The sequence below is a fragment of the Anoplopoma fimbria genome, chromosome 8 (assembly GCF_027596085.1).
Source record: "Anoplopoma fimbria isolate UVic2021 breed Golden Eagle Sablefish chromosome 8, Afim_UVic_2022, whole genome shotgun sequence".
Taxonomy (NCBI): Eukaryota; Metazoa; Chordata; class Actinopteri; order Perciformes; family Anoplopomatidae; genus Anoplopoma; species Anoplopoma fimbria.
Window position 1 is genome coordinate 12,173,661 of NC_072456.1, and position 24,499 is coordinate 12,198,159.

General features: G+C 38.6%; 1 protein-coding gene across 1 annotated transcript; it reads left to right on the plus strand.

Moving 5' to 3' along the window:
* Positions 1 to 1,399: 1,399 nt before the first annotated feature.
* swt1 (SWT1 RNA endoribonuclease homolog) lies at positions 1,400 to 23,024 on the plus strand. Its single transcript, XM_054602786.1, has 17 exons — positions 1,400 to 1,544; positions 2,475 to 2,541; positions 3,150 to 3,223; positions 3,913 to 4,948; positions 5,166 to 5,295; positions 5,787 to 5,888; positions 6,475 to 6,666; positions 7,642 to 7,735; positions 8,224 to 8,459; positions 8,868 to 9,016; positions 9,320 to 9,458; positions 11,931 to 12,070; positions 12,411 to 12,541; positions 12,854 to 13,000; positions 16,081 to 16,147; positions 16,299 to 16,366; positions 21,792 to 23,024. The coding sequence occupies exons 1-17, from the start codon at positions 1,486 to 1,488 to the stop codon at positions 21,898 to 21,900; spliced, it is 2,940 nt and encodes a 979-aa protein (XP_054458761.1). The 5' UTR covers positions 1,400 to 1,485; the 3' UTR covers positions 21,901 to 23,024.
* The last annotated feature ends 1,475 nt before the right edge of the window (positions 23,025 to 24,499 follow it).

Below are 24,499 nucleotides of genomic sequence, written 5' to 3' on the forward strand. Positions count from 1 at the left end.
CACATCCTATCACAACTAAACCCAATAGAATTAACCGTCTCTATGAACAACAAAACAAAGCTGTTTCCAATTTTTACAAAAACAATCTTTATGTGTTTAACATGTCACTGATCTAATCCAAACTGTCATCTACTAAATCCCAATACATTTAACTGTTTCCGTCACAATGCCTACATGTTGTTATTATTCCTGTCCCAGATTATTGGAGCGGTCATATATTATTCCCTACAGCTGGTAATACTCACTGTTCATCTGTTAGTCGTCTGATCTCTGTCACCGTCAAAGTCTTCAACAGAACTGTTTCTCAAGCCATGGTCCAGGGACCCAAAGGTGGCCCACTGTGAATGCTTACAGTCAGTGTGCATATCAAGAGCAAAGGAAGGCAGGGTGTTTCTGAATGGAGCTACAGTGTCACTATGTGGCATGTTACAGCAATTGTTGTTTCAGTGTTGGTTTAATAAAGGACCATGCTGTATAAATGTAAGGTTTCAGGGAGTTAATTTTAACTTTTAATTTAAACCTTACTTTGAAGGTGAGCTTTTTGAAAACTCTATAAGCATTAAAAGGAAATATGGGGATCGTTTGCAATGTTGTTATCACATAGCACACCACACAGTTATCACTGACAGAGTAGCAGTGTTTTCTCTCTGTGTATGATTGAACACAATATTTCAGGGAAAATATGTCACTCATATCAAACCAAATGTTCAGGAATTATCAGCCTCACGTGACTCAATGGAAACTATTATAAATGATTTTTAAAAGTTGTTTTGCTGACGGATAGACAGTTTCTCCTCTCCAGATAATTATTTGTGTAACCTATATCCATTCTTTCCGTCAGTGCACAGCAGATCAACTGACCATGTACACCTTTTTATTGTGTATTTGGGCAAGAATACAGTTCAACAACACAATACCGTTAAAAAAAACGTAAGCAGATTACTTGTATTTTTTTGTTGTTTTTATTAATACATTTAAAAGATTCAATGTAAAATCCACACTATCCAACAGGCTGACATTCTGCTGAATTGCTGTACATCTAGTCTGGTTGTAATGCTCTAAAATGTAACAATGTGAGTGGGAAACTATTCTCTCAACATCTGTACAGATTTCAAATGTTATGTAACCTTGGTGAAAAGAATGTTTGTGTAAAGAGGACAAGATAACCTACTCAGCCACAACACTGACTCCCAAATAACCTTGGGCTGTCTACTCCCCCGTCAAGACTGCCTTTGTGTTTCTCTTCAGAGGACTCACATACTCGCCTGCTGTGGGTTTCTTCTACTACAGAACTAATATTCTTTATTTCTCACTAGATCGAGTCTCACTCCAGTCCAGTCCCTGGCGGTAATGTAGCAGCACGAAGAAGAAATAGTCGTAGAAGAAGAAAGACCCGGAAGCGCAGCAGTTGTTTATGGAAACTGCCAGATTAGAGTCACATACATTGGCTGTATATTACACATTTATTCCCAATAGACGGGCTTTATGCCACTCAGTTCGTGTACCGCAACGTTTCAGGCAACAAAGAAGACAGTTTGCTGCAGGTTTGTGTTTATTTTTCAACGATGACTTTCAGCTTTTGGTTGTGTGTTGTGTATCTAGCATTCAGCTCAAAACGTCTATAGTGCTTAGAGATAGCTATTCTATTGTTTTACATTATATACAGTACCAGTCAAATGTTTGGACACACCTTCTCATTCAATGGTTTTTCTTTATTTTTATTTTTATTTTTTTCTACATTGTAGATTAATATTGAAGACATCCAAACTATGAAGGAACACATGAGGAATTATGTGGTAAACAAACAAATGCTCAACAAACCAGAATATGTTTTATATTTTAGATTCTTCAAAGTAGTTGAATGAGAATTAGTGTCCAAACTTCTGACTGGTACTGTACATGAGTTGAATATAGGTTTACCAAAACTTAAGATGTGAGCTAGTCAAGTTTGTGTCACTACACATTGTTTATGTAATAAACAACTGGTTTGAATGGATGTCATTGACTTGGATGACGTTACCAGTTACAGCCACAGGAGAGACGTAAACTTGGTCTAATCAGTTTGTATGAAACATTATGAAATGTGTTTGTAGATAAAGCGTCTAATCATGTGACCCTAGATAGATAGATAGATAGATAGATAGATAGATAGATAGATAGATAGATAGATAGATAGATAGATATTTTTTTATTTTCGTGTCATGCACAAAAACGTGCCCAACCCTCATGGGTTTACAAGACACCAACAATACTTATATTGTTGTTATATAATTATACTAATATAAAGGGATATTTCCATTTTATATTTGTAGTTCCTCATTAAAATATTATGTGTATTATTATATGTATTTCTAGTTCTATTTATGTTAAGAGGCAAATAAGGTGCTTAGTTGAAGATCAAAATGGATTGTTGTGTAATGTGTAAGGATGATGCATAGTCACTGAAGACCTGCTTTTCAAAATTACGTTTATAGGAAAATGTCTAAAATATCAAAGAAGAGAAAGCACAAGAAGTCGTCCTCAAGTGAAGAAGATGAAAAGGTAAGAAGGGATTCTACAGTTGTTTTGTTGCTAGGTACTGTCTATATGGATACACTCCTCTGTTTCAATGCATGTTATTTTATGTCATGATATCAATACATATTGTGATATAATATCAACATAAATTTGTGGAAAACCCCTCGAACAGTTGTTCAGGAATAAAGTAACCGATCAGGAATGTCTGTTTTTGATTGGTGTAGCAGATATCGGACAAATCAAAGTGCTTCGTCAAAGTCATGCAAAAAAAACAAAAAAACAGTCAAAGACTACAAATAGAGATATTACAGGGTTAGCTACCACAATATAGACGGTATGGCAAAATCTCTTACTGTAGACAGTAGGTCTGCAAGTAAAGTTTCATTATAAATGAATCTGAAAATGATGTTTGCGATTAATCATTTTGTCTATAAAGTGTCACATCACAGTTTCCTAAAGAAGAAATAGACATATATTGATTGTTTGTCCAACAAAATAGTCCAAAACCCATAGAGATATTTGAAAACCTGGAACCAGCAAATATTTGAAAACCTGGAACCAGCAAATATTTTTTTTATTAATAATTTTCTGGTGTGCAAAATAAATGTAATTTTTTTCCCCCATGTTTTCAGTCATCCAAGGAACGAGATACTATGAAGAATTACAAAAGTGGCAAGAAGAAGCAATATGTAAACAGTCAGGAGAGGTAAGATACATTATACTTGACTTTAACAACAAACATATGTTGATATTGTGATGGAAATCTTAGAGCTAGTTCCCTCGAGACAAAAGAAGTTTCAGCAGACCCAGATGTCTTAAGCAGCAACATTTATTGAAGCTTGATCGAGGAGAACAGGGAAACACCACGTGTGAATCACAGCGTACAGCTACCCAATGCTGAAGATGGTGTCCTTGAGCACAGTATTTAACCTTCCCCAGACCAGTTAAATCCGGCTTTATCCAAATAGGGTTATTTCTACATCAGCCTGGCATGTGTGAGGATTCTATTGGATATAAGATCTAAACAAGGAAATACATCTACCTTTGCTGTGCTAGAAGCAGCATAGCCTATGTACAGTCTGTCTTATCCAGCGTCTCCAACCAGGCGCCAGCCTGTTGAGTCCAAACCGAATATAGAAGTTTTCTAGCTGACCTTGGCCTACCAGTCGCCATAGCCAGCTGGGCCTTATCAGGGTGAGGCAGGCGAAGAGAGACAGACAGTTGACCTGATCTGTGAAGCCCTGTCTTAAGTTACCTTTAACCTACATGAGGGAAGTTTAACATACAATAAGGAAAATTCCTACACAGATATTATGTAGTTGAATATCATCACTTAATTAATTTGTTTGTTTATTATCTCTGAGTGTGATATTTCTTCTGTTCTTCTACATGTAGCGGTGCAGCAAAACAGGAAAAGTGTGCTTTGCCTACCGGTAAAGATGTTTCCCAAAGCACCCGCCCCATCAAAAGGCCTGTCTACAGAATGTCAAAAACACAATCAACAGACCAGAAACCTGCTTATAAGCAAGAAGAACGTACAAAACCAAAACATGATATTTCAAGTAAAGACATTACTGTCAGTAGGTGTAAGACTGTGGAAAGGGAACCCTCCAAACCCTCGAAAAATGCAAGTACAGTTCCTCAGAGGAGAGAGAAGACATCTAAAGGCAGCACGGATAAAAAGTCTACCCAGAGTAGCACATCCAAATTAATGAAGCAGCAAATGAGTCCCAGTTTGGTTTCTGCTGAACAGAAGGAACAGAGGCAGGATGTACTGAAGAAGAAGTGCAGAGCTGAGGAACCACCAAGGACTGGAAATGAAAGACACACTGTCACAACCAGAGAACCAAGCAAAGCCTCCTCTGTCTCTAAGGATTCTTCATGTGAGAAGAGAAGAGAACTGTTCAAGAAGATGTGTCAAAGGCATCAAGAAAATAAGGCCAAAAGGAGCCCCTGTACAGAGGCAAAAACTCCCTCTGTCTCTACCTCAAAGAATTCCTCCACTTCCTCCAAGCAGTCTACCTCAGTTAATAGCTCAAATGTGGTGAAAAATGTCAGAACCATCCCAGGGAATGTCACATCGATGTCATATAAGACAGTCAAATCATCATCTGCTGAGGTACAAATAGGCTATCATCCATCACTTCTGCCTATTCGGTTTAAGATATCAAAAAAGGTTCAACCAAGACCAGTAGATTGCACCCGTAACAATAATGGTGCAAGTGTTTCTAACAGAAATCTCAAGCTTGGGACTGAGCCTTCAGACTCTGGGGCCTCGAGAAGCAAAGCCACGCAGGAAACTGTCCAAAGAGCTCCCTGCTGTTTGGATGTTACACCTAGTTCTTCATCTGAAGGGCAAGATAAGAGGTCATATTCGTCAGGTCAACCCCCATCTATGTCTCATACAGTCACCGAGCCGTGGTATGACCAGGTAATATAAAACAATATTAATTTAATCTGAACAAGTCAATGTTTGTTTTACATTTATTTACTTTTCTTTATAATTTATTCACACAGAAACATTTTTAAATGAAACCATTTTGTCAACTAGTATATTGAAATTACATCCACATTATGTTTTTAAATGATTTATAATGGAAAGGGGGCATTTGTATTTTATTTGTTTTCTAAAATGTGTTTTTCTGTAGATGCAAGTGGTTGAAGAGCTTCATCTTGCCCGCTCTGAGAAGCGATTGGAGGTGAACGTATTGCAAAGCTATGGGGAACTCACGTGTATGGACATAGACCCTCCAGAAGAGGGAGCTGCAGACACACACTGTACGTTTTATTGTTTAATTGAGAGACGCTTGAAATTGTGTGCACTGATCGTAGTGTAAATATAAACTCTCTGTGGAAAGAAGACTCAAATGACCACATAGAGGCACTATAAGTTGAGTTTAATAGTGTTAGCCTTATGATGGCCTCATTTATTGTGATTAACATGAAATATGATACATATTTGATTTACTTTTGCCTCAGAATGACACATGAAATGATTATATACCAAATATTATGTGTCAATTTACATTAAAGCAAGATTGAAGATATTCAAAAGAATAAAGCTTAAAGGTAAAGAGTAACCCCACATAAGATGCCAAGATGATAATAGTGCCATGTAAAACATGAGATCACAGAACAAAGTCATCACAAAATTCTGTTAATGAAAGAAAAAATTCTAATCCATCCAATTTTATTTTATTTTATTCTGTTGTTTACTTTTGACAATGAACAACTAACAATTTTACTATATATGAACTTGCTTTTTACAGGTAAACAACCTCCGCAGCAAGACCTGATCCTTGTTTTGGACACCAACATTCTCCTCAGTCACCTGGATTATGTGGAAAAGATCAAATCTCTCAGTCTTGGAGGTGTTTATAATGATTTAGTACTTGATGATGCAACATGCCATTATAAAAAGTATCCAGTTAGTTTTCACTCCCAAGTTTTTCCAGTTGTGATCCAATTGCTAGAAGTTCTTCTGCAGCAGTGACTTAGCTATTATTGTACATCCTCAACAGATGTCCCCACCTTCTAAACAGATCTCCAGTTCAAAGGCCAAATACATGTTTAACTGTCCTTGGCCCTTTTTGTTTCATTTTGTAGTTGCCCTTATTCCTTGCCCTTACATTTTCCAGATCATTTTAATTAATTTCATAATATTTTATGGCCAATGAACATGTCAAGTCCTTATACAGTGATTGTAGCACACTTGAGGAGCAGGAAGATAATCTAAGTTTTTAAAGAGAAGACCACTCTAACAAGCATCTGCTCACAAAACCTTCATCACACAATCAATAAATAAAAAGGACATTATTGTTGGGGCATTATCATAAAAAACATACTCCGATAAACTATGATACCTATTTTTTTCTAGTTATAATAATGAAAATGCACTAATGTTATGAAATATGGAATTATCAATACTTGCTTTCTTCCCACTTCATGTTCTCTTAGCCCTGGGCGTCCCTATAGTCCTGATCCCCTGGGTGGTGCTTCAGGAGCTGGATTCCCTAAAAAGGGGGAAAGGCATGTCAGGTTCTGTGGCGCACCTGGCAACTCCTGCCATCTCGTACATTTACAACTCTTTGAAGAATCGGGAACCTCACCTGTGGGGGCAGTCTATGCAGCAGGCCTCTGAGAGCAGCAGTGAGTGTTCATTTAAGGAAAATATGGGAATTTTCTGCGCATTGAAAGTAGTACAAATTTATGTCAACCAAGTACGCAAACTAAAAGTTAAGAGTGGTTATTGTCTCCATAAGCTGTCCATGTGCACATGTCAGATTTCTACAGGGAACTGTTGGCTGTTATCTTAGACAGAAACATTAAGGCTGAGCAGGCTAATATAAATGTCACCCTTGGTTACAAAAGAGCACACATAAACAAGACAGAAATTGCAGTCAAAGAAAAAGCACTTTTTAATTTATTTTTCACATCAACAATCCAATCCTTGTTTAATTTTTGTTGCAGTTAAAGCCAATATTTTGGAAGTATATTATTGAGCGTGGTACAGTGTTTCAGGTGTTTATTAAAGGCTCTATCCCATAATTAACTTAACTACTGACACTATTGCATTATGCACATATATAGAGCTTTTCCACCTTTACACTAAGTTGTTACAGTTATTACACACAGCTTCAGAGCTGCCATGCATCCATGCCCAACACTAACACAAACACTAGGTGGCACTATCACTAAGCTAGTCCTCCAGAATTCATCATCATTGCACATGTTGTGAATCTCAAGGGCAGGTTTCACCCTTGCATAAGGTAACCCACTTCTTAGCTGTATATATTATTGATCAATTGTTTTCTTCAACAGTGCTGTAAGGTTCTCTTCTAAAAGATGTGTGATAAAGGAGATTTAGCAGAGATTTTGTTTACTATTTAGGAGCATACAAGCAATTAGTGCATTTCTTGAAATCGCCATCTTGTGTTCTTCCTCTTTGAATCTTACACCTTGTCTTGACACCCTGTTGTACAGTGTGGTAACACGCTAACCATGAGCTATCATTGTACTGAATTAAACATGTCTCTTATACAGACTGTCATGTTTTTTTCTCTGTCACTCTTGTCTTTTTCTTCCACTCCCTTCCCCTCTCTCTTTGTGCATCCTTGTCCCCAGATGGTCTGAATGCTGAGAATAATGATGACAGGGTGCTGCAGTGCTGCCTGCAATACCAGAGTCTGTACCCAGAGTGTGCTCTCATTCTATGCACGTGAGTTCCCCCTCCCCCTATGGCATATAGTGCTGCTGCTGCAGAGTCTCTGTCCTCTGCAAATAATGCACATGCATGTGACTGAGAGTGGGCCCAGCCAGATAGTTCCAGTTCATGAGAGAGAGGGCCAGACAGAGTAATTGGGCAAGAATAGATGTGCTGAGCATGGAGAGTTTGGTTCAGGGATTTTTGGCTTGCATAGTGGGTGGCCATTGTATTGTTTCACCTTCTTTTTCCTTTTGACCTATTTACTCCAAATGATGTAACTGATCATTTTGCTAAATTAAAGTACAAAATGAGTGGGCAGGCATTCCATTATTGTTGCACAGCTACAGCTCAAATAATTCAGAATTTGATGCTAGCGACCAAACCTCTAGGCCGATTTAAGAAAAAAGAAAAGATGCATCTTATTGTTGTTTGTGTTATCACTGCTATGTAGACTTGCCAGATAGAAAAAAAAAACATGTTATCCTCTCTTTCCTCTCTAGTAATGATAAGAACCTATGCAGTAAGGCCCTTCTGAGTGGAGTGAAGGCCCTCAGTAAAAATGATTTGGAGGCAGAGATCGGAAAGTCCAGACGTGGCTTTCATCCGCCGCGAAACATTAAGAGTCCCATGCTGCCCCACGTCAGCCCTCACCTCTCATCACCAATGCAGAGCAGGAGCTATACACCAGCCCAGCCACACAGTCAAGAGAGAACAGGCCTTTCTGTGGAAGAGAAAGGTGAGCCAAGGATTAATGTGTACTTGTTGCAAAACAGGAAATGACTTGCCATTTTCCATCATGGTGTAATAGTTAACAGCACATACCATCCATGCACTTGCCATTTCTTCCCAGCCTTTCTAATTTCCATGTTTTATTTGCCTCACTTCAAGTCCATCTGAAGTAAGTGTTTAATTCATGTGGCAATTTAGCAGTTTTAACAAACACAAAATACTCACACTATAGGGTGTCTTTGTTGTGTAACAGCTGCCATATTACCTAGTGTGTATTTTGTGCTGCCATATGCTCCTGCTTGATCTCCTGCTGCAAATATATGCATATATTCTTTTGTAAAAAATGACTACTGTCCTGCATTATGGGTTTATTTAATGTGTCCACTTTTATGCATTATGTATGTATGTAACACAGTTAACAAGCGACTGAGCACAAATGAGGACGAAGAGAAGACAAAATGGAACCCCAGCAGTGTTTCTGAACTAGAGGACTGCCTGCGAGACGTGTTGTCCGATGTGTTAGAGGTGGAGATGAAGGCCGCTTATGAAGACCTCTGGCTAGAGGTAAAATTGTGAACTGGAATTTCACATTATCTTTTAGACTATATTTGAATTACTGTTTCTAAATGCATTTAAAACATGGGGAGCTAATATCTGGTATTCATGAAGGTATTAAAGGTGCGTATTTGGTTTAACTTAATCATTTTAGATCAGATAAATATGTTTTTGGTGGGAAATTATAGATCAAATATCCTCTTGTGAGCTATTCAAGAGTCTAGATAGGCCAGATTGACTGTTATTTTGAACATTGCAATCATTTTCATTTTTAATTTTGGTGATTTCTATTGTGGTTTCTTCTGTTAACAGATAGTTTACATAAAACCACCCTGGACTCTTAAAGATGTCTTGCAGTGTTTAAAAAAGCACTGGATTGCTGTTTTTGGGCAAGTTGTCCCACGGAGGAAGCTGCAAAATGTTTTAAACCTCATCGAATTCTTCAACTCAGGTATGTTGGTGGAAGAGGGTTAAGGGTCAACAGTCTTCTAGTCAGCCTACGTTTTTTAAATGTTTTTCTTTCTATGAACAAAAACACATTTGTTTTTTTACCCCAGGCAAAGGTTTCCAGTAAAGCCTTTGGGGATTTGTCTTGAATCTTGTTGCAACTATGACGACTATGAATTGTTCAAAGTTAACTTAACAATTCACACTATATATTGAATAACGTCCAATGTTCAATAAAAGCTAGTAAAGATATGATAAGACAAGGAAGATAATACATGAAACAGTTAACTGTGGATCATCTGGTCAGGTATATGTGTCTAAATGTTGGTTAATGTAAACACTCTTGTCTGTCTTGGCCATAGTCTAAACACTTAAGTACTCAGCGTGCAGTTGCAAACTTAATATGTAACTCAGTGAAAAAATTAACAATCTTTTCCTGTTGTTCAGACAAATATATCAAGCCTAGTTAGAACTGAGTTCTTGTTTTTAGCTGTGTTGCCATAAGCTATGATTTCTAATATTTTATTTAGCTTCTGTTGCTGGTATTTGGTGGGGCTTTATAACATCATACACTGTAGATGAAAACATTTGATGCCAGTTTCTCCAGAACAGATTTTAATCTTCCTTTGAATGTGAAATAAACTTGAGCTACTACATGATACATGATACATGAGCATAATATTTCATATCTGTGGAAACGACCCAGCTGAGCTCCCAGAGGTATCTTAATGCAAAAATATTCTTTATGCCACTGTAATAATTTAAATACTGCATTTGTTTCCTTTTATCCTTCTCCGGAGAGCCGGAGTTAAGATACTGAGTAAATCCCTCAGATAAAACACGTACTCCACTGGGGTATGACGTGGTCTGCCCTGCACTGCGCTACAACCCTACAGAACTACATACAGAATCAGGTCATCTGCTAAAAACAGGACACTAAAATGTGTGTCAGAAAGATGCTGAGTTGTCCACTGCAGCACTTCTTTCCCTGGATCTCATGACTCAATCTCATTACACTATGCTTACAGTGCTGTGTGTGTTGGTCTCATCCTCTCAATCATTCTCTCTATCAACCTGTGTGGGGGTGACTGCTACAACAGTGGCACAATGATTTTGATCCCTCCAAGAATGTTAATAGATGAGACAATGGAGTTTTTCCCCTTGCCCTGTGTATCCTTTATACACTAACATGATTCTGGGTTTCTTGGTACCACACAGCCTGGCTCTGTGCCAGGACTGTGAGAGTAGGGGGAGGAAGAGGAGGAAGGGAGGAGGAGGAGGAGGAAAGGAAGGAGGGATAAACTGTATGTGAGGCTAAGAACAAATCTTGTAGTGGAAAAGTACTGCCTGGTCTCCCTTAAGCAGGCTGTGAGCGTGCACGTGGTAAGTTGTAGCTACACTTGGGAGGACAGACCTTTTTACAGACTCCCAAAAAGTGACACAAGCAGAATTTTAAGGACATACCATGCAGGAATTGTTGTGTTCTATTTGTTAACACAACATTCAAAGTTGTCCCCTCCCCTCCCCGGCTCAAAAACAACAGAAGCGCACATCCCCTGACAGAAGTTAACAAAAAAACACAGCCCAGTACAGCACATGCAGCATCACACAGTGCTTTACTCTTTACCAGAGTAAAAGCCAGATCCACTGACATTCGCCTCACTATACTTCCATTGTTTCAATGTGTGTCCTCCATTTTCGTAGCTTCCTCGTGGATGCGTGCATGCAAATTAGTGGGGGCTACACACCCAGTACCCAAAAAGCTGACGCCAAGAATTGTCCTGAACACAGCAAAATGAAAAGAGAAGAGAAAATACAGGAAAAGGGCAGAGTCTCTGCAGAAACAGATGCTGCCACACACTTCTAGATGATTTGAAAGGGATTTATTTTGTATGAGTCGTTACATCGTTTTATTTTATACCTTTTAAGGCTTGAGTTAGATTTGCCTAGAAGTAAGTTAGGTCAGGGCTAGAGAATGGTTTCACCTGTCATAGGGATGATTTATGACGACACAGCCTGATACCACTACAGGTCCAAGTGATGGCTTAAAACATCATTTAGCATGAGTAATGTCTTTCCATAGGAATTCTCAACCACCTTCTGGCACATTTTAATGTGTATTGATAAACTTATGTTTACAATGACGGTTAGGATTATGGATAGGTATGTATCTGTTATGTTTAAAGTCCCAGTATGCCCCAAGGGAATTAATGTAAGACCGTACAATGCCCTTTTAAGTATTCAGTAACTCTAATGTCTCAAAACAGAGTTGGACATAAGACACAATCACACAAGTCCAGTCTGAGACTTGTTTTTGGTCACCTGGCTGTTTTGCTTTACATCTATCTATTCATAACAGTTATTATCAAAAGGCTGCAGACACAGAACATACTCATCATGAATGTATGTATACCTTCATATGTATCTACTGGCACACGTCTGATGGCTCATATCTATTCATCATGTGTTTACTCAGGTGAAACAGCAAACCGTAGCTCTACCTCAGCAGCCCTCCAAGAAGCTAAGGAGCTTGTGAAAGTGTTCCTGAAAAGCTCAAGACTTGTTCCCAATGCCATCTCCATAATGGACAACATTTACAACAAGCTACACCCGCAGGTCAGCTCATTTTGAAGTAGCACGCAATCACTAGTCCAACAATTTCCTCTTCTGTTCTGTTCAAAAAGTAAACGCCTTTTCTTGTACTGCACCCTCTGAATTGTGTTTTACATTGTGGTGGTTTGGAAGCACAGAAATACACAAAGATACCTGTTTCTGTGGTGTATTGTGTTTATATGAAGATAGCACTTGGGGGGGAATCTATTCTCTATTAGATTTGAAAGGGTTGATAATGATTACCAAAACTGTCATGACTCAGACAGCAGGAAGCATATTCATATTATACATTTTTCTTCTGTTCCTTTTTATTTGACACATTGCTGTTTGTTTGTGTGTGTAGTCAGAACCTCCACCCTGTGATGTTGTCATGAATGATAATGATGAAGAGAAACAACCCACGTCTGCTCAGGTCTCTCACCAGGAAGTGTGGGCCCTGTTTGAGAACATCTGGTCCTGTGTGTTTCAAATAAGGTGGGTGTATCAGGGATTAGACTGGTGCAGTGCTGGGATGATAATACTGTAGAGAACATTTGAGGATGATGTGTTTTTTTGTTTGTTTTTTTACATGTTCTTACAAAAGAATGCCTTGATTTTTTTTTTTGAAGGAACAAAACATTTCTGTACAGTGATCGAGGTCTCTTGCAGCGCTGCTGCTGATAGAAAGTGGAGAGGAAAATGAGGAGACAATTTCAAATAGCGAAAACAGCTCTTGAGAGGATGTTTATTTGGTTTTGTATCCCATTCCATGGGCCCCTTTGGTCATTTTTTTCTGTCCTGTTACAGCTTGGAAGTGTTCAAAGCTCTGGGCTTTGACCCTCACACCATGCAGAGACCTCAGCCGGCGGGAGGTCCTCCGCCACCACAGGACGCCTTGGTCTGTTTGCACAAACTCTCCTCCACGGTCTCACAGCTGCTCCAAGCCTTCAGCAGGTATGTAAGTCTGCTGTAAGTCTTAACATACCACTAGACATTCTGCTTCTCTACCTGTTGACTACTATGCCATCTATGTCAATTGTATATTCAGTCTACTCACTTTTATCATTCCGTGTTAAAGAGGCTATACTGTGGTTTTATATTAGCAATGAGTCACGTGACACCTTGTATGTGAAAGGAAGTCGATTGTGGTGAGGAACCCACAAAGAAGTAGCACCTGACTTTGCAGTTCCTCTCAGCTCTACAGAGCCTTATAGCACCTTTTAACCCACTGTTTTAGTTTGACAGCCTGCAATGTTTGCCCTCATAGTGTAGTGGTTTTCATTTTTTTGCAAAGTTGGCAGTTAGCTGGTGAACGTAGTGTCGCAAATAGCAGCCATACATCATATAGTTCCCTTGGGAGATGTTGGAGACTTTGCTGGGTGTGTAAATACAAACTATTTGCTCATACGTTTTCATATTAACTTAAAAGGTGATTATATGTCAGTGTTATATAGACATATATTATATGTCACATTTAGTTTCCGCTGCCCCCAAGTGTCAAAAAAATCTATTTTTGCAAAATGTAATTGGTCTTATCTACTCCTACTACTTTCTGTGCAGGTTTGCCCTGTTTACAAACGTTATACTTGTTTGCCATAGCAGTATCCATTATGCAAAATCCTTGGTGGGTTTAAAGAGCCTGGGCTCTAAAGCATGAGAACAAATTGAAGTCTAGAAATACATTTTGAGCAGGAGTTTGTGTTGCACCTCTGAATACCTCTCCCTAAGCTCCTTCCGTAACTATTGTAATCGATTTTCCTTGTCCCCACTTGTTCATGTTCTTTAATCTCTTAACCCTCCTTATGCCGTCACAGGTGTGTCTCACCTTTGTATTAACAGCCAGTCCTTCTGAGAAGCCCCTGTAAACTGTCCTTCACCTGTCCTTAACCAGCCTACTCCTTCCTGTGTCCTGGTTATATGTGTGTGTTGTATGCTCTCAGCTCTCATGCACTATTCGGCATGTAAAGTTAATCAGCTTGACCTTGTAGCTTTGCCTTATCACCTTTACCGTGACGCAACAGACAGCGCTACACTGTAGCACAGTGCAGTTTCTCACAGTGCCTTCCAAAAGAAAAATGCTAACAGTTCTCCCTGATATTTATTCACTTCCTGTAGGCTTTCCTTGTGTATGCTTAGGCCGTCAGTGGGATCTGAAAATAATTGCACTTGCTTACATTTCACACAGATTTGCACACATGTCAGAATGGTTATCACAAAGGGGAAAGAAGTTGATTGAATCTTTAGTTGAGTGCAATGAGAATTTTCCACAATAAAGAATTGATGCCATTGCAAAACAACATATCAGTGGGGTCTTTATGGGTTTTGTGCTCTTGTTCTGTCTTCTTTCATAATATCACCATGTGTCTCAAGATGACATCAGTTGCTTGCAGTCACATCCTTCAACTTGTTTCCCATTAAGTTGGTGAGGATTCGCATTGCTGTCATGGCAGGTGCAAGAAGACATCCCACAGTTTAGAACTCTTTCAGCTCCATTAATACAATATAACTGCTTTACAAAGATTGCTGGACTTTAATTATGAAGTTGCTCAAATCTTAACAATATATCTCTCCTATTTATAATTGTTTACAGTCTCTTATACACACATCCCAACATCACACAAATATAAGGTCCAGTTAGGAGTCAGTGAATTATTTATTTCCCGGATGGGATTCACGGTGACATTTTGGCCTCTTTCATGGAAAATCAACTCTTGACATCCAAAAGGGCAAAGTGTCGATTGATCCCTCTGTTTCATCCACGTTTCACCCTGAACTCCTACTGTGTACACTTTAGGTATCAGGTACTAGTGTAGAACACTTTTCCTTTGACTGTGATATGTGCCGAAAATGTAATCATGAAATCAGAAATCAAATTGAACATTTGCTGAAGTTTCACTTTTTAGTTTAAGCTGTACATCAGCCAAGACAATTGATTTGAGATGTCAGTTCTTACCTACCACACATTGCAGTTAAATGGCTGTGCTTCTTACTTACTTCTGCCATCCCAGTTTGTTCATTCTAACCATAAAACACATGATGCTATGTTTCCAGGCTTGCTTTATTTATTGTGCTATGTGTCTGCACTCTGCGGTGCTCTGTTTAGTTATCTCTCGGTCGCATGTGCTGCCCTTTAAATCTGTTTCATGTTGCTTCAATATTTCTAATAGTGCAGAGGCCGTACAACCAATTAAAAATGTTGATAAGAATTTGGAAAATAATGTTTTTAACTACAAGGGTGTTCCAGTAAAGGAAGATGATGATGTGTTTTCTCCACTCAGTGGCTATAAAACAGACAAAACAGCCCTCTCAGATTATAGCCCACTAAACTCAGTATGTGTCATAAAGTATGTGTCCCAAGTGCACTTTATTACCACTTTAAGCATCTCGGCCCTCTATAGCTCACCTGTTTAGTGTTTTTGCCAATATACGACAATATAGTGGTACTTCATTACCAGATGTTTTCTCATTTTTGGAAGGTGTGTGTTTTGATTTAATTTCCTGTTGACGATGTCATGTGACAGACAGTACACCTGTAGCTTCTTAAGTAGGACTTTGTTTGATGTTAATCAGTCTCAAGAGGAGAAGTGTCCTCAAAGCATCACTCAGTAATATTGATGGCCCTTTTAATACTTATTTTCATGTGCTGATTTAAGTGTGCAAACCCATTCTTCATGTGTGTGCATCTTTGCACTTATGTGCTTATTTATGCACATGCATGTGTGTGTTGGGCTGCTCAAGTTCAGTTGCCCAGGAGACAGCCAGACTCATGTTTTGATATGTTTGAGCAGAACTATGACTCATTCCATACAGGCTATCTCTCTTTGCCTCCTTATCACTCACTTTTCTCATTCTGTGGACACTAGATATGGATCATTTAGGGGAATTTTCCATTACTCATTCTTCACTCTTTTGCTGTCATTACTTACTCCCTTTTTGTCTGTTTTTATTTTTAATTTTGTTTCATACTCAACCTTTCAAGCTGGAAGAAAGGTTATGCCTCTAATGGTGATGTGTGTTTTTTATGTCCATCTCAGAGTCTTGTCATCAGCCCCTGGTTTAGAGGAAGTTCAGGCACTACTCGGCATCATCCTCTCTAATAAGGTTGGTGCCATTTCACATGTTATTGGGATCAAATTAGATTGGAGCCATTTATTAGAGTAATTTGACCTTTATCTGCCACAGTGGTCGTTGTCATGTTTAACTCACCTTGGCCTGTTCATTGTTAGCTCAGCTCATATGCATTGTTTTTCAGATTGTTGAAATGGATTCCAGATTGACAGCCAAAGACCTCCTTGATTGTTTCTCACAGCAAGACTACAAGTAGGACTAGCACGCACACACACACACACACACACACACACACACACACAAATAATTATCATTACTGTATATATATTGTTGATACAGAGCAGAGTGCTGTTACGCTATGACTTCAGTCTGTTTGGTAAATCCGATGGGTATTTTTTGACACAACTCCATAGTACAGCTGGAATCTCACCGGTCTATGTTTTTCTTTTTCTATTTATTTATTTCAATATTTATTTATTTATTATTCTATCTATTTCTTTTGCTTTTTGTTTTAACACTCATACTTTTGGTTTTCCTTCTTTCTCCTTCCTTCCCGCCTGACTAAATCCTACTGCTCATTCTGTTTTCTTTGGCATCCAAATCAACTTCCAAGTATTGAAGTCGTTCTTCCAGAGAACGAATTATCTTTTCTTGTGAATTGACATACACACCTTAATTGTGTATGTCAGAGACGAGAGATTCCATTCTCGTCAACTGATTCAACTTTAGTTTCAATAGGATTTCTTAGGAGGATAAGCATATTAAAACTAGTGAAATAGATCCAGCAACCTCTGTACCCACTCAGTATGATTTATGCCCTTAGCAATGACATTCTTCTGACCCGAAAGAGACAGTTTGATTCCAAATCAAACATTCTCGAGTTCTCTGAACTCTTGTGCTCTTTGTTGAAGCATGCCTGGGCATGTCTGTGGCCTTAACCCAGCGTCATAGCCATTACTTTGTCATAATAGCCCTCCTCAAAGATACCCCCAGCAGAGTTCTGACAATAATGGTGGACATGTCAACAATTCCAAACAATTGCACTCTCTATTAACATATTTCATCAAATGACCGCTTAATAGATCTTTGTACTTTTGTAATCTAATCAACCCATATCATTCACCACGCTGGCATGTAAGGGGCCTGCAAGCACCGTATTCAGTTGCCTGGATTACAAATCAGTTGCTTTGTTGGCTGTTGAAACATAATCACACCGGCGTTGTCTTGTAGGGTCACGATTTATCTGTTGCATGGACAAGAATGAATGCTGCTCCTGCACTAGGACTTCCTTTTCAAGTGGCACTGTGAACGAGAGATACATGCTTGGGTGACATTATTTGAACCATGGAGATTAAACAGGACTCAAATATACTCTCATGAAGTTAACATAGTGTAGACTTACTAAGCGTGTTCTGAATTACAGTTAATAAGAGTCGTATGTCACTTCAACAAGCTATTGTCGATGTCATTATCTTAACACATAATTTTAACCTGTGGCTTACATATCATTATTTTTAAGAAATAAATTATCTATATAAATTACTTATATTAAAGTATCTTTACGAAGTAGGTGATTGTGTGCAGCTTGAGAAAAACGTAAAGCTGCCTGACGGGCTGAATTTAGGACTACGTAGTGACCTCTACCGCTCATCTCACTCCCTCATGTAACACAGGCTTTACTCTTACGTCTTCTCTAAGATTATCTTGCCGGACTTGAGACTGAATATTAACACATACAAGTACACAGTTATCCTACCTGTGCTTTTATATTTTTGCAGCTTTCTTCTGCTTGTCACACAAGTGCATACAACTTAAGATTTGTGAACAGCTTTGTTACTGACACCGACTGATGTGCTAAGCTACCACATGTCTTTCTATTTAAATGTTAGAGATACTATTATTTAAATGCTACTAAACTGTTACAGTTCAACTTTTGCAGTGCTGAAATGATTATTGGTTGTTGGTAAGTTGAACTACAGAAAATGAATCACCAACAATTTTGATAGTCAGTGGATTGTTTTATTTCGAAAAATCCCACATACAGGGATGAACAGAATTAGTAACATCACTACAACAGGGCCATGATAATGTACCTCTTAAGCTAAATCCCTGCTGTATATATAACTGTAGGTTGAACACAGCAGCTTCCATGGAAACGAGCCAAAGTTCTATGTATTCAACAGTTTATTTGTTTTCCGGCCATTATGTGTCATCTCTTAATGACTCAGCCTGACTGTCGGAAGCTGTTTCTGATGATTTCATTACGACCTAAAAGATATTGACTTTCACTTAGAGTATAAGAGATTTTATAGCTCTCGGTCACTTGAAAGATAATTCTAAATTAGTACTGTGGTTATTGATAATAATTATCATATTATCATAACCAAAGTAAGATTTCTTGTTTGGAATAGTGGCGTGAAACCCTGATGAAACTAAAGGTTTATCAGTATTAAAGACAACATCTGCTGTGTCACAGCTTTACGGGCACTCACCAGTCACGTCATTCCAGCTTTTGTTAGAGCAGGCACCACTGAGAGATATAGTTAAGCTGAATGTGTTGAGATTGTAAATATTTTATTTGGTACATTCATTGTGAAGTGATGTAGGCCTTTACTTAGCGAGCGCATTATCCGTAGTGTTAAATATTTGATTTCGGTGCTCAGTGCAGCGTTATGATGTCATCAGTTATATAAAGCCCTAGGGGAGGCCTTTTCAAGGAGCATGTTCGGTCACCGGCAGGCAGATCTCAGTACAAGTGGGCCTCAACAGCAGATAAGATTTTTAGAAATGTCCGATTAAAAAAAACATGTTCTGTGTTGCTTATCACTCTCAACAAACAAATGCCTGTTGGCTTTTAAAAAAACACCAATCAAAAAGTAACCACTATACATATTTATTTATAAAACTAGAGGCATAAAAACACTAGTTATTCAGCAATCGATAAAGAACAAGTCCACGTCAATAGTTTTAAATTAGAGGAGTGTATGGTACAGTCTTAAATGATTTGTATTACCGTTGGGAAAAACATGCATGAACATATTTGCTCTGTTAGCTGTCTGCTAGAATACCTTCAAATCCAAGACCTATTTGAATATATGCAGCATTTCATGTCTTTCTACTGTACCTGCCAAGTTTTATGTGCATGTGTGGTGCTCGGTTGTTTTCGCTACACCTGGATTCTTTTCACCCGTGGATGTGTCATCGCGGTTGCTGCCTAATGCATTTTAATACGGCTTCGCTGTCGGGTTGTAACGGCTGATAAGTGAGAACAAATGCCTCAGTTGTATAGCGACCCCTCCTTTCAGCATTATTTTAAATCATAATATTTGCACTTATGTTTTATGTAACTCAGTCATAGAATGACCAGGAGCAAACACTGACTGCTGTTATATAAAACTTACCAACCTATAGGGAACAACACGTAGTTTATTTGAAGAAAGCCCAAAGTCTTACATAAATGAATCTTCAGATTTTCTTTATTCAAAAGCCACACTGAAGAGAAACTGCTTTGTGTTTGATTAGACAGATCATTCCCATGCTGTTTTTTCAAAACTAAATGAAAAATTGATTATAGCCATGTGAAAAAATAGAGGAGAAGGCATATAGAAGCATTCATTTCATCCTCTATTCCATATAATTACTGAAGTTTAATACTATTTCATCATTTCTGATTGGACTGCAGCAAGTCTTTTGAGGTCAAACATGTTATAAGCAAACGCAGGGCCACCTTGTTATCATTAACTGGCATTCCTTCATAAGCCTTTCTGTGAGTCACACTCGTAAGGTCAATGTTTTGTTTTTTAAATGAAAGTCAAATGGAAAAACTGTCTTTTAAAACAGCCTTGGCTTTACCATTTTATCAAAGTGTGCAAGTAGATTTCAACACAAAAGCCATCACAGCATAATTGATTTCCTGTGAAATACGGCAAACACTGTTAATAACATTATGAAAAAAAAATATCTCAAAGTATGTGCAATGAGTGTAACTTAAAATAACCAAAAACCTAACCAAACTATCTTTTATAGGTTTCATATGTGAACCTCCTAGCCTTTTTTTCCTACTATTCTTCTTCTCTTTCTATTGATATTAAGCAGTAGATTGAGAAGACCAACAGTTAGTCGCCATGGAGATGATCCATGTGTCCATAGCAGCATAAGATGATTGGCATGAGGAGAACAGCAATCAGTTATGTCATCTCGATTCATCGTGTGGTTCTATAATTCAGTGCTAAACGCTATTATCTCCTGGGGTTATCCATTAATTACCTATCAAACACATATAGGCTGTTATGTAACGCACACGAGCAGCTCAGCTCTGCCTCTTTGTGTATACATTGCCGTTCTGGGTCGTTGACTCTGCACACAATTGATGTGCGTCACTGACTTTGCATGACTGAGTTCAGAGATCCTTCCTGGTAGAGCTTGATGCTCTTCATTCGTAGTTCTAACAAAGTAAACACATTGACAGGAAGCCTTTCACACAGTCCCTCTGTCCATGGAGCATGCCGGAATGGGAAACCGGATCATTTGTGACGGGCCAACACATTCTGGGTCTAAATCCAGCAAAAGTCTGTGACACAACCTGCTGATTCCACAGGTTATGAAAACACACAGCTGCACTATTGGATGAAGTAGGGGAGGTGGATGATGGATGTAGTGTGAAACTGGGTGGGGGCGTCGTCAACAGCCGTCAAATACTGCTCTTTTTCTTTCCTCCTTCTCTCCGCCCTGAAGTTGCATAATGTTCCACTGGAAACAAAGAAGAGGAAGAAACAAACAAGCAACAAGCTCCTTCAGTGTCTCCGCTGCTAGGCAGCTGTTGCTAAGACTCTAGCAGCCCATTTGTATACGCGTTTGTGCTCCCAGGGACGACCATTTCTGTGTTTTGTCTGTGCATGTATGTAACTGCTTAGATGTATGTGGTGTTGTGACCAGAAAAAAAATGTACAATGAAAAGTGTCCCTAAACAGCTGTCATTGAGACCCAGAGCTTCTGGAAGCTGCAGCCGACACAGAAGCTCTTTTGTCTGTCGTGGACATTCTGTGCTGAACATGATTGGCACATAGAAAGTTGACGCATCAAAGTGTCTGTGGGGTTATCCAGGTTCATCCAGATAGTACAAAGTGAACTTGTACAATTATTCTCTGGACAATTCAATGTGAAAAAAAAACACGGGATACTTTGGCTTTTGCTAAAACAATAAATAGGACAGAAGAAATCTCTTAATGAATATACAAAACGCGTTCACAGCATTTTTTGATACCTGAAAATTGGTGCTAAACAAATCCTTTCTGCAGCTTGGCTCATTTGCCATACAGCGATAAATGTACAGATCTGTACAATGGTTGAAAACAAGTCATTTGCCCCATTGATGCATGACGGCAAACTGTAGAAGAGCAAACGCATAAAGTCAGGATTCAGCAGTAATAAGGAAACACTGTTTTCAGGACTAGATTGCACAAACCCCGGACAGAGAGTATTGAGGATTGTTTAAAATATCCAGTCCAATTAACCACACTAAAAGAAAAACACATCTCTGGCAGAGATGTTTGTGCTCATGTAAGACGTTGTCGCTTTTAGAAACAAGACGGTTGGGGTCTTTAAGGCTCACCATTTGTCAAGCACAATACCCGGTCCTGTCTTTGTATCTAATTTATCTCTTTGCTTGTGTTCCCAGGGAGAAGCTGAGAGTTGGAGGGAACCAGTTAATGGGGCTTAAAGAGGCCCTGGATTGTTGTGTTGGGACCACGGGTCAACACATTAACTTTACCACAGCACCGCCCTGACTGGATCAGAATCTGGGAGTCTGCAGCCAAACAGACACACTGAATAAACTGATATCTTTTACTTGAAGTAAAGACTGTTATTTAAAAGGGATGTCTGATTATAATGTACCTCTGGTGACTGGAACAGTTTACCTTTTTTCAATTATTGGATAAAAACACACATTGTTGTTCTGTTTGCCTAAATGAATGGATCTCTCTGGATGTTCTCCATCATTGTAAGGGGCAACACATTTGTTAAACTGACCGTTTTTAGTTAAATCAGTGCTTGCTTTCATTATTATTAGAATTATTATTTAAACAATTATATTTGCTTTTGACACATAGTTTTTTACATAGTGTGCAAATAGAATAAGATATATATTTATATTGACATTGAATGAATGAAGGTTCACCTCTCGGCCCAATGTTCCTATTATTGATGATTATTCAACTTCAGCGTAAGCTTCTGTTCACTGGGCTTAAAGGAATAATTTCATGCTGACAGGTAGACAAGAAGAAAAATATACCACCTACATGTCAGTCCATTACATATTTAGGTGGAGTTAGGAGGTGATTAGCTTAGCTTAGCATAAAGACTGGAAGCAGGGGCTAACAGCTAACCTGAATCTTTCCAAAGGTAACAAAATCCACTAACCAGCTCACGTCTTAACACGATACAAATCTCTTTTGTTTTTTTCCATACACTATATATATAATATATAACTTTGTTTTATGGTGCCAGGCAAGCTGTTTACCCGTTTTCAGTCGTTATACTAAACTAAGTTAAGCTAACTGTCCCGTATTTAGCTCACAGACATGATAGAAGCATATATGCTCTCATCTAACTCAGCAAGAAAGTCAGTAAGTTTATTTTCTAAAATGTTGAACTGTTCTTTTAAAGACTGACAGATTGTCGCATTGGACTGTCCAACAGAAACTGACACGAATGACTATTATTTTTTTACTAAAGCTATTGGTGAGGTTGTCACACATAATCACAAATGATTAAGAACAAGGCTTAAATATAGACTAGATTGAAAACCAGTGAGTTTTCAGCTTTTCCTATTTTTGGTTGATTTTTAAATACAAATGTAAATAATTTGAGAACACAAAATATATTTTATGTAAAAGAGTTAAATGTTTACAACAACCAAATAAATGTTTTGAAGTTTTGTCTTATTATGGATTTCTTTAACTTTTATGCATCATTTTCTTCTGTTGATCTTTGATTAGAAATGATTTCCAAACTATTTCAGCCTTAGAAACAGTAATTACAGTATCTTAACATTGTGTAACTGCTTTCCTCGTGGTATTTCCTGCAGTATGTAGGAGATTCCCACCTGTGTGTTATAGTATGTGTGTATGAGTGTGAATGTATGTGGTCGCACGTGTGTGAGCATGACGACTAAGGGGATTAGACCGCAGGTGACGCCAGCAGATGGGCTGAGATTACACCCACTGCTGCTGTGACACACACACACACACACACACACACACACACACACACACACACACACACACAGAGGCTAAAGCATCAGACGTCACACAGGTGTAGGGAGGACAGGAAACGAGGGACAATGATCGTCTTAACTCATTGAACTTCCTGTCTCATTAAATCATTGCAGAATGGGATGCTAATCAGACACAGCTGATATTGAACATTTTGTTCAGTTGTATGCATTGATTTTTAAACATACTTAATTTCTAAATTTAAATCATTTTCGTGCCAAGCAGTCTGTCAAAAGGTATACATGTCTTTTTAAATCTCACTTCGAGTCAAAGGGACCCTTTCTCTCATTAGATACTGTATTATGAAGGGCCTGGCTAATGTGAAACAGCTTTCATTTAGGGTTGTTGATGTGATGGAATTTTGCCATTCATTTCCAGAGTTACAACCACCAGTTTTATTTCCTCTTAAAAAAAAAAATGTCGGTCTAAATTTGGCTTTGAGTGCTGGTTGTAATTTGTAATGTGTAAACAGAAAGATCCAGAAAATGACTAAATACATCATTTGTTTATTATCTATTTGCCGGCTTAGTAGCTTTTACATTTCAACAATAGATTATGCCTTTCCTTTTGTCAATTTACCAAGTATTTGATTCGGTCTGTTCCATTAAAGGGTTGTATAAATCCAAAAGAAAGCAGAAATCAGCAGAACTTGTTCCCATTAACTGTGAAAAGGAGAAGGGCTGCTGATAATAAGCCTGTAGTTTTTTGCTTGCCACATAAAAGAGTACAGACTCATCAGAGTCCAAGTATTTAGTCCCTGCTTCCTGTAGCACATGGCCCCCTCTGCTATGTTCATTGCTGTGACAGTCAGTGTATCAGCGGGTTATCAGAGGCAAACTTGTGAACGAGTGCAGCGTAGGGATTTCATAAACTGTCTGGCAGTCTGTGATGTCTGAGGTCATGCAGATTCAGCTGGTCCCCTCTCAACACTCCCACAGCGCAGAGGGACTGTCGTAGTCCCTTCCTGCTGAGCGCTGTTAGCCAGCTTAGGATAATCGCTTTTCTAAAAGACACTTAGAGGAGCAGAAAAAAAAAAAACGTGGCTTAGTGTGGTAGTCCCTGAGGAAAATGGTGGCACTGAAAGCTTAGACAGCAGTGACCAGGAGACTGT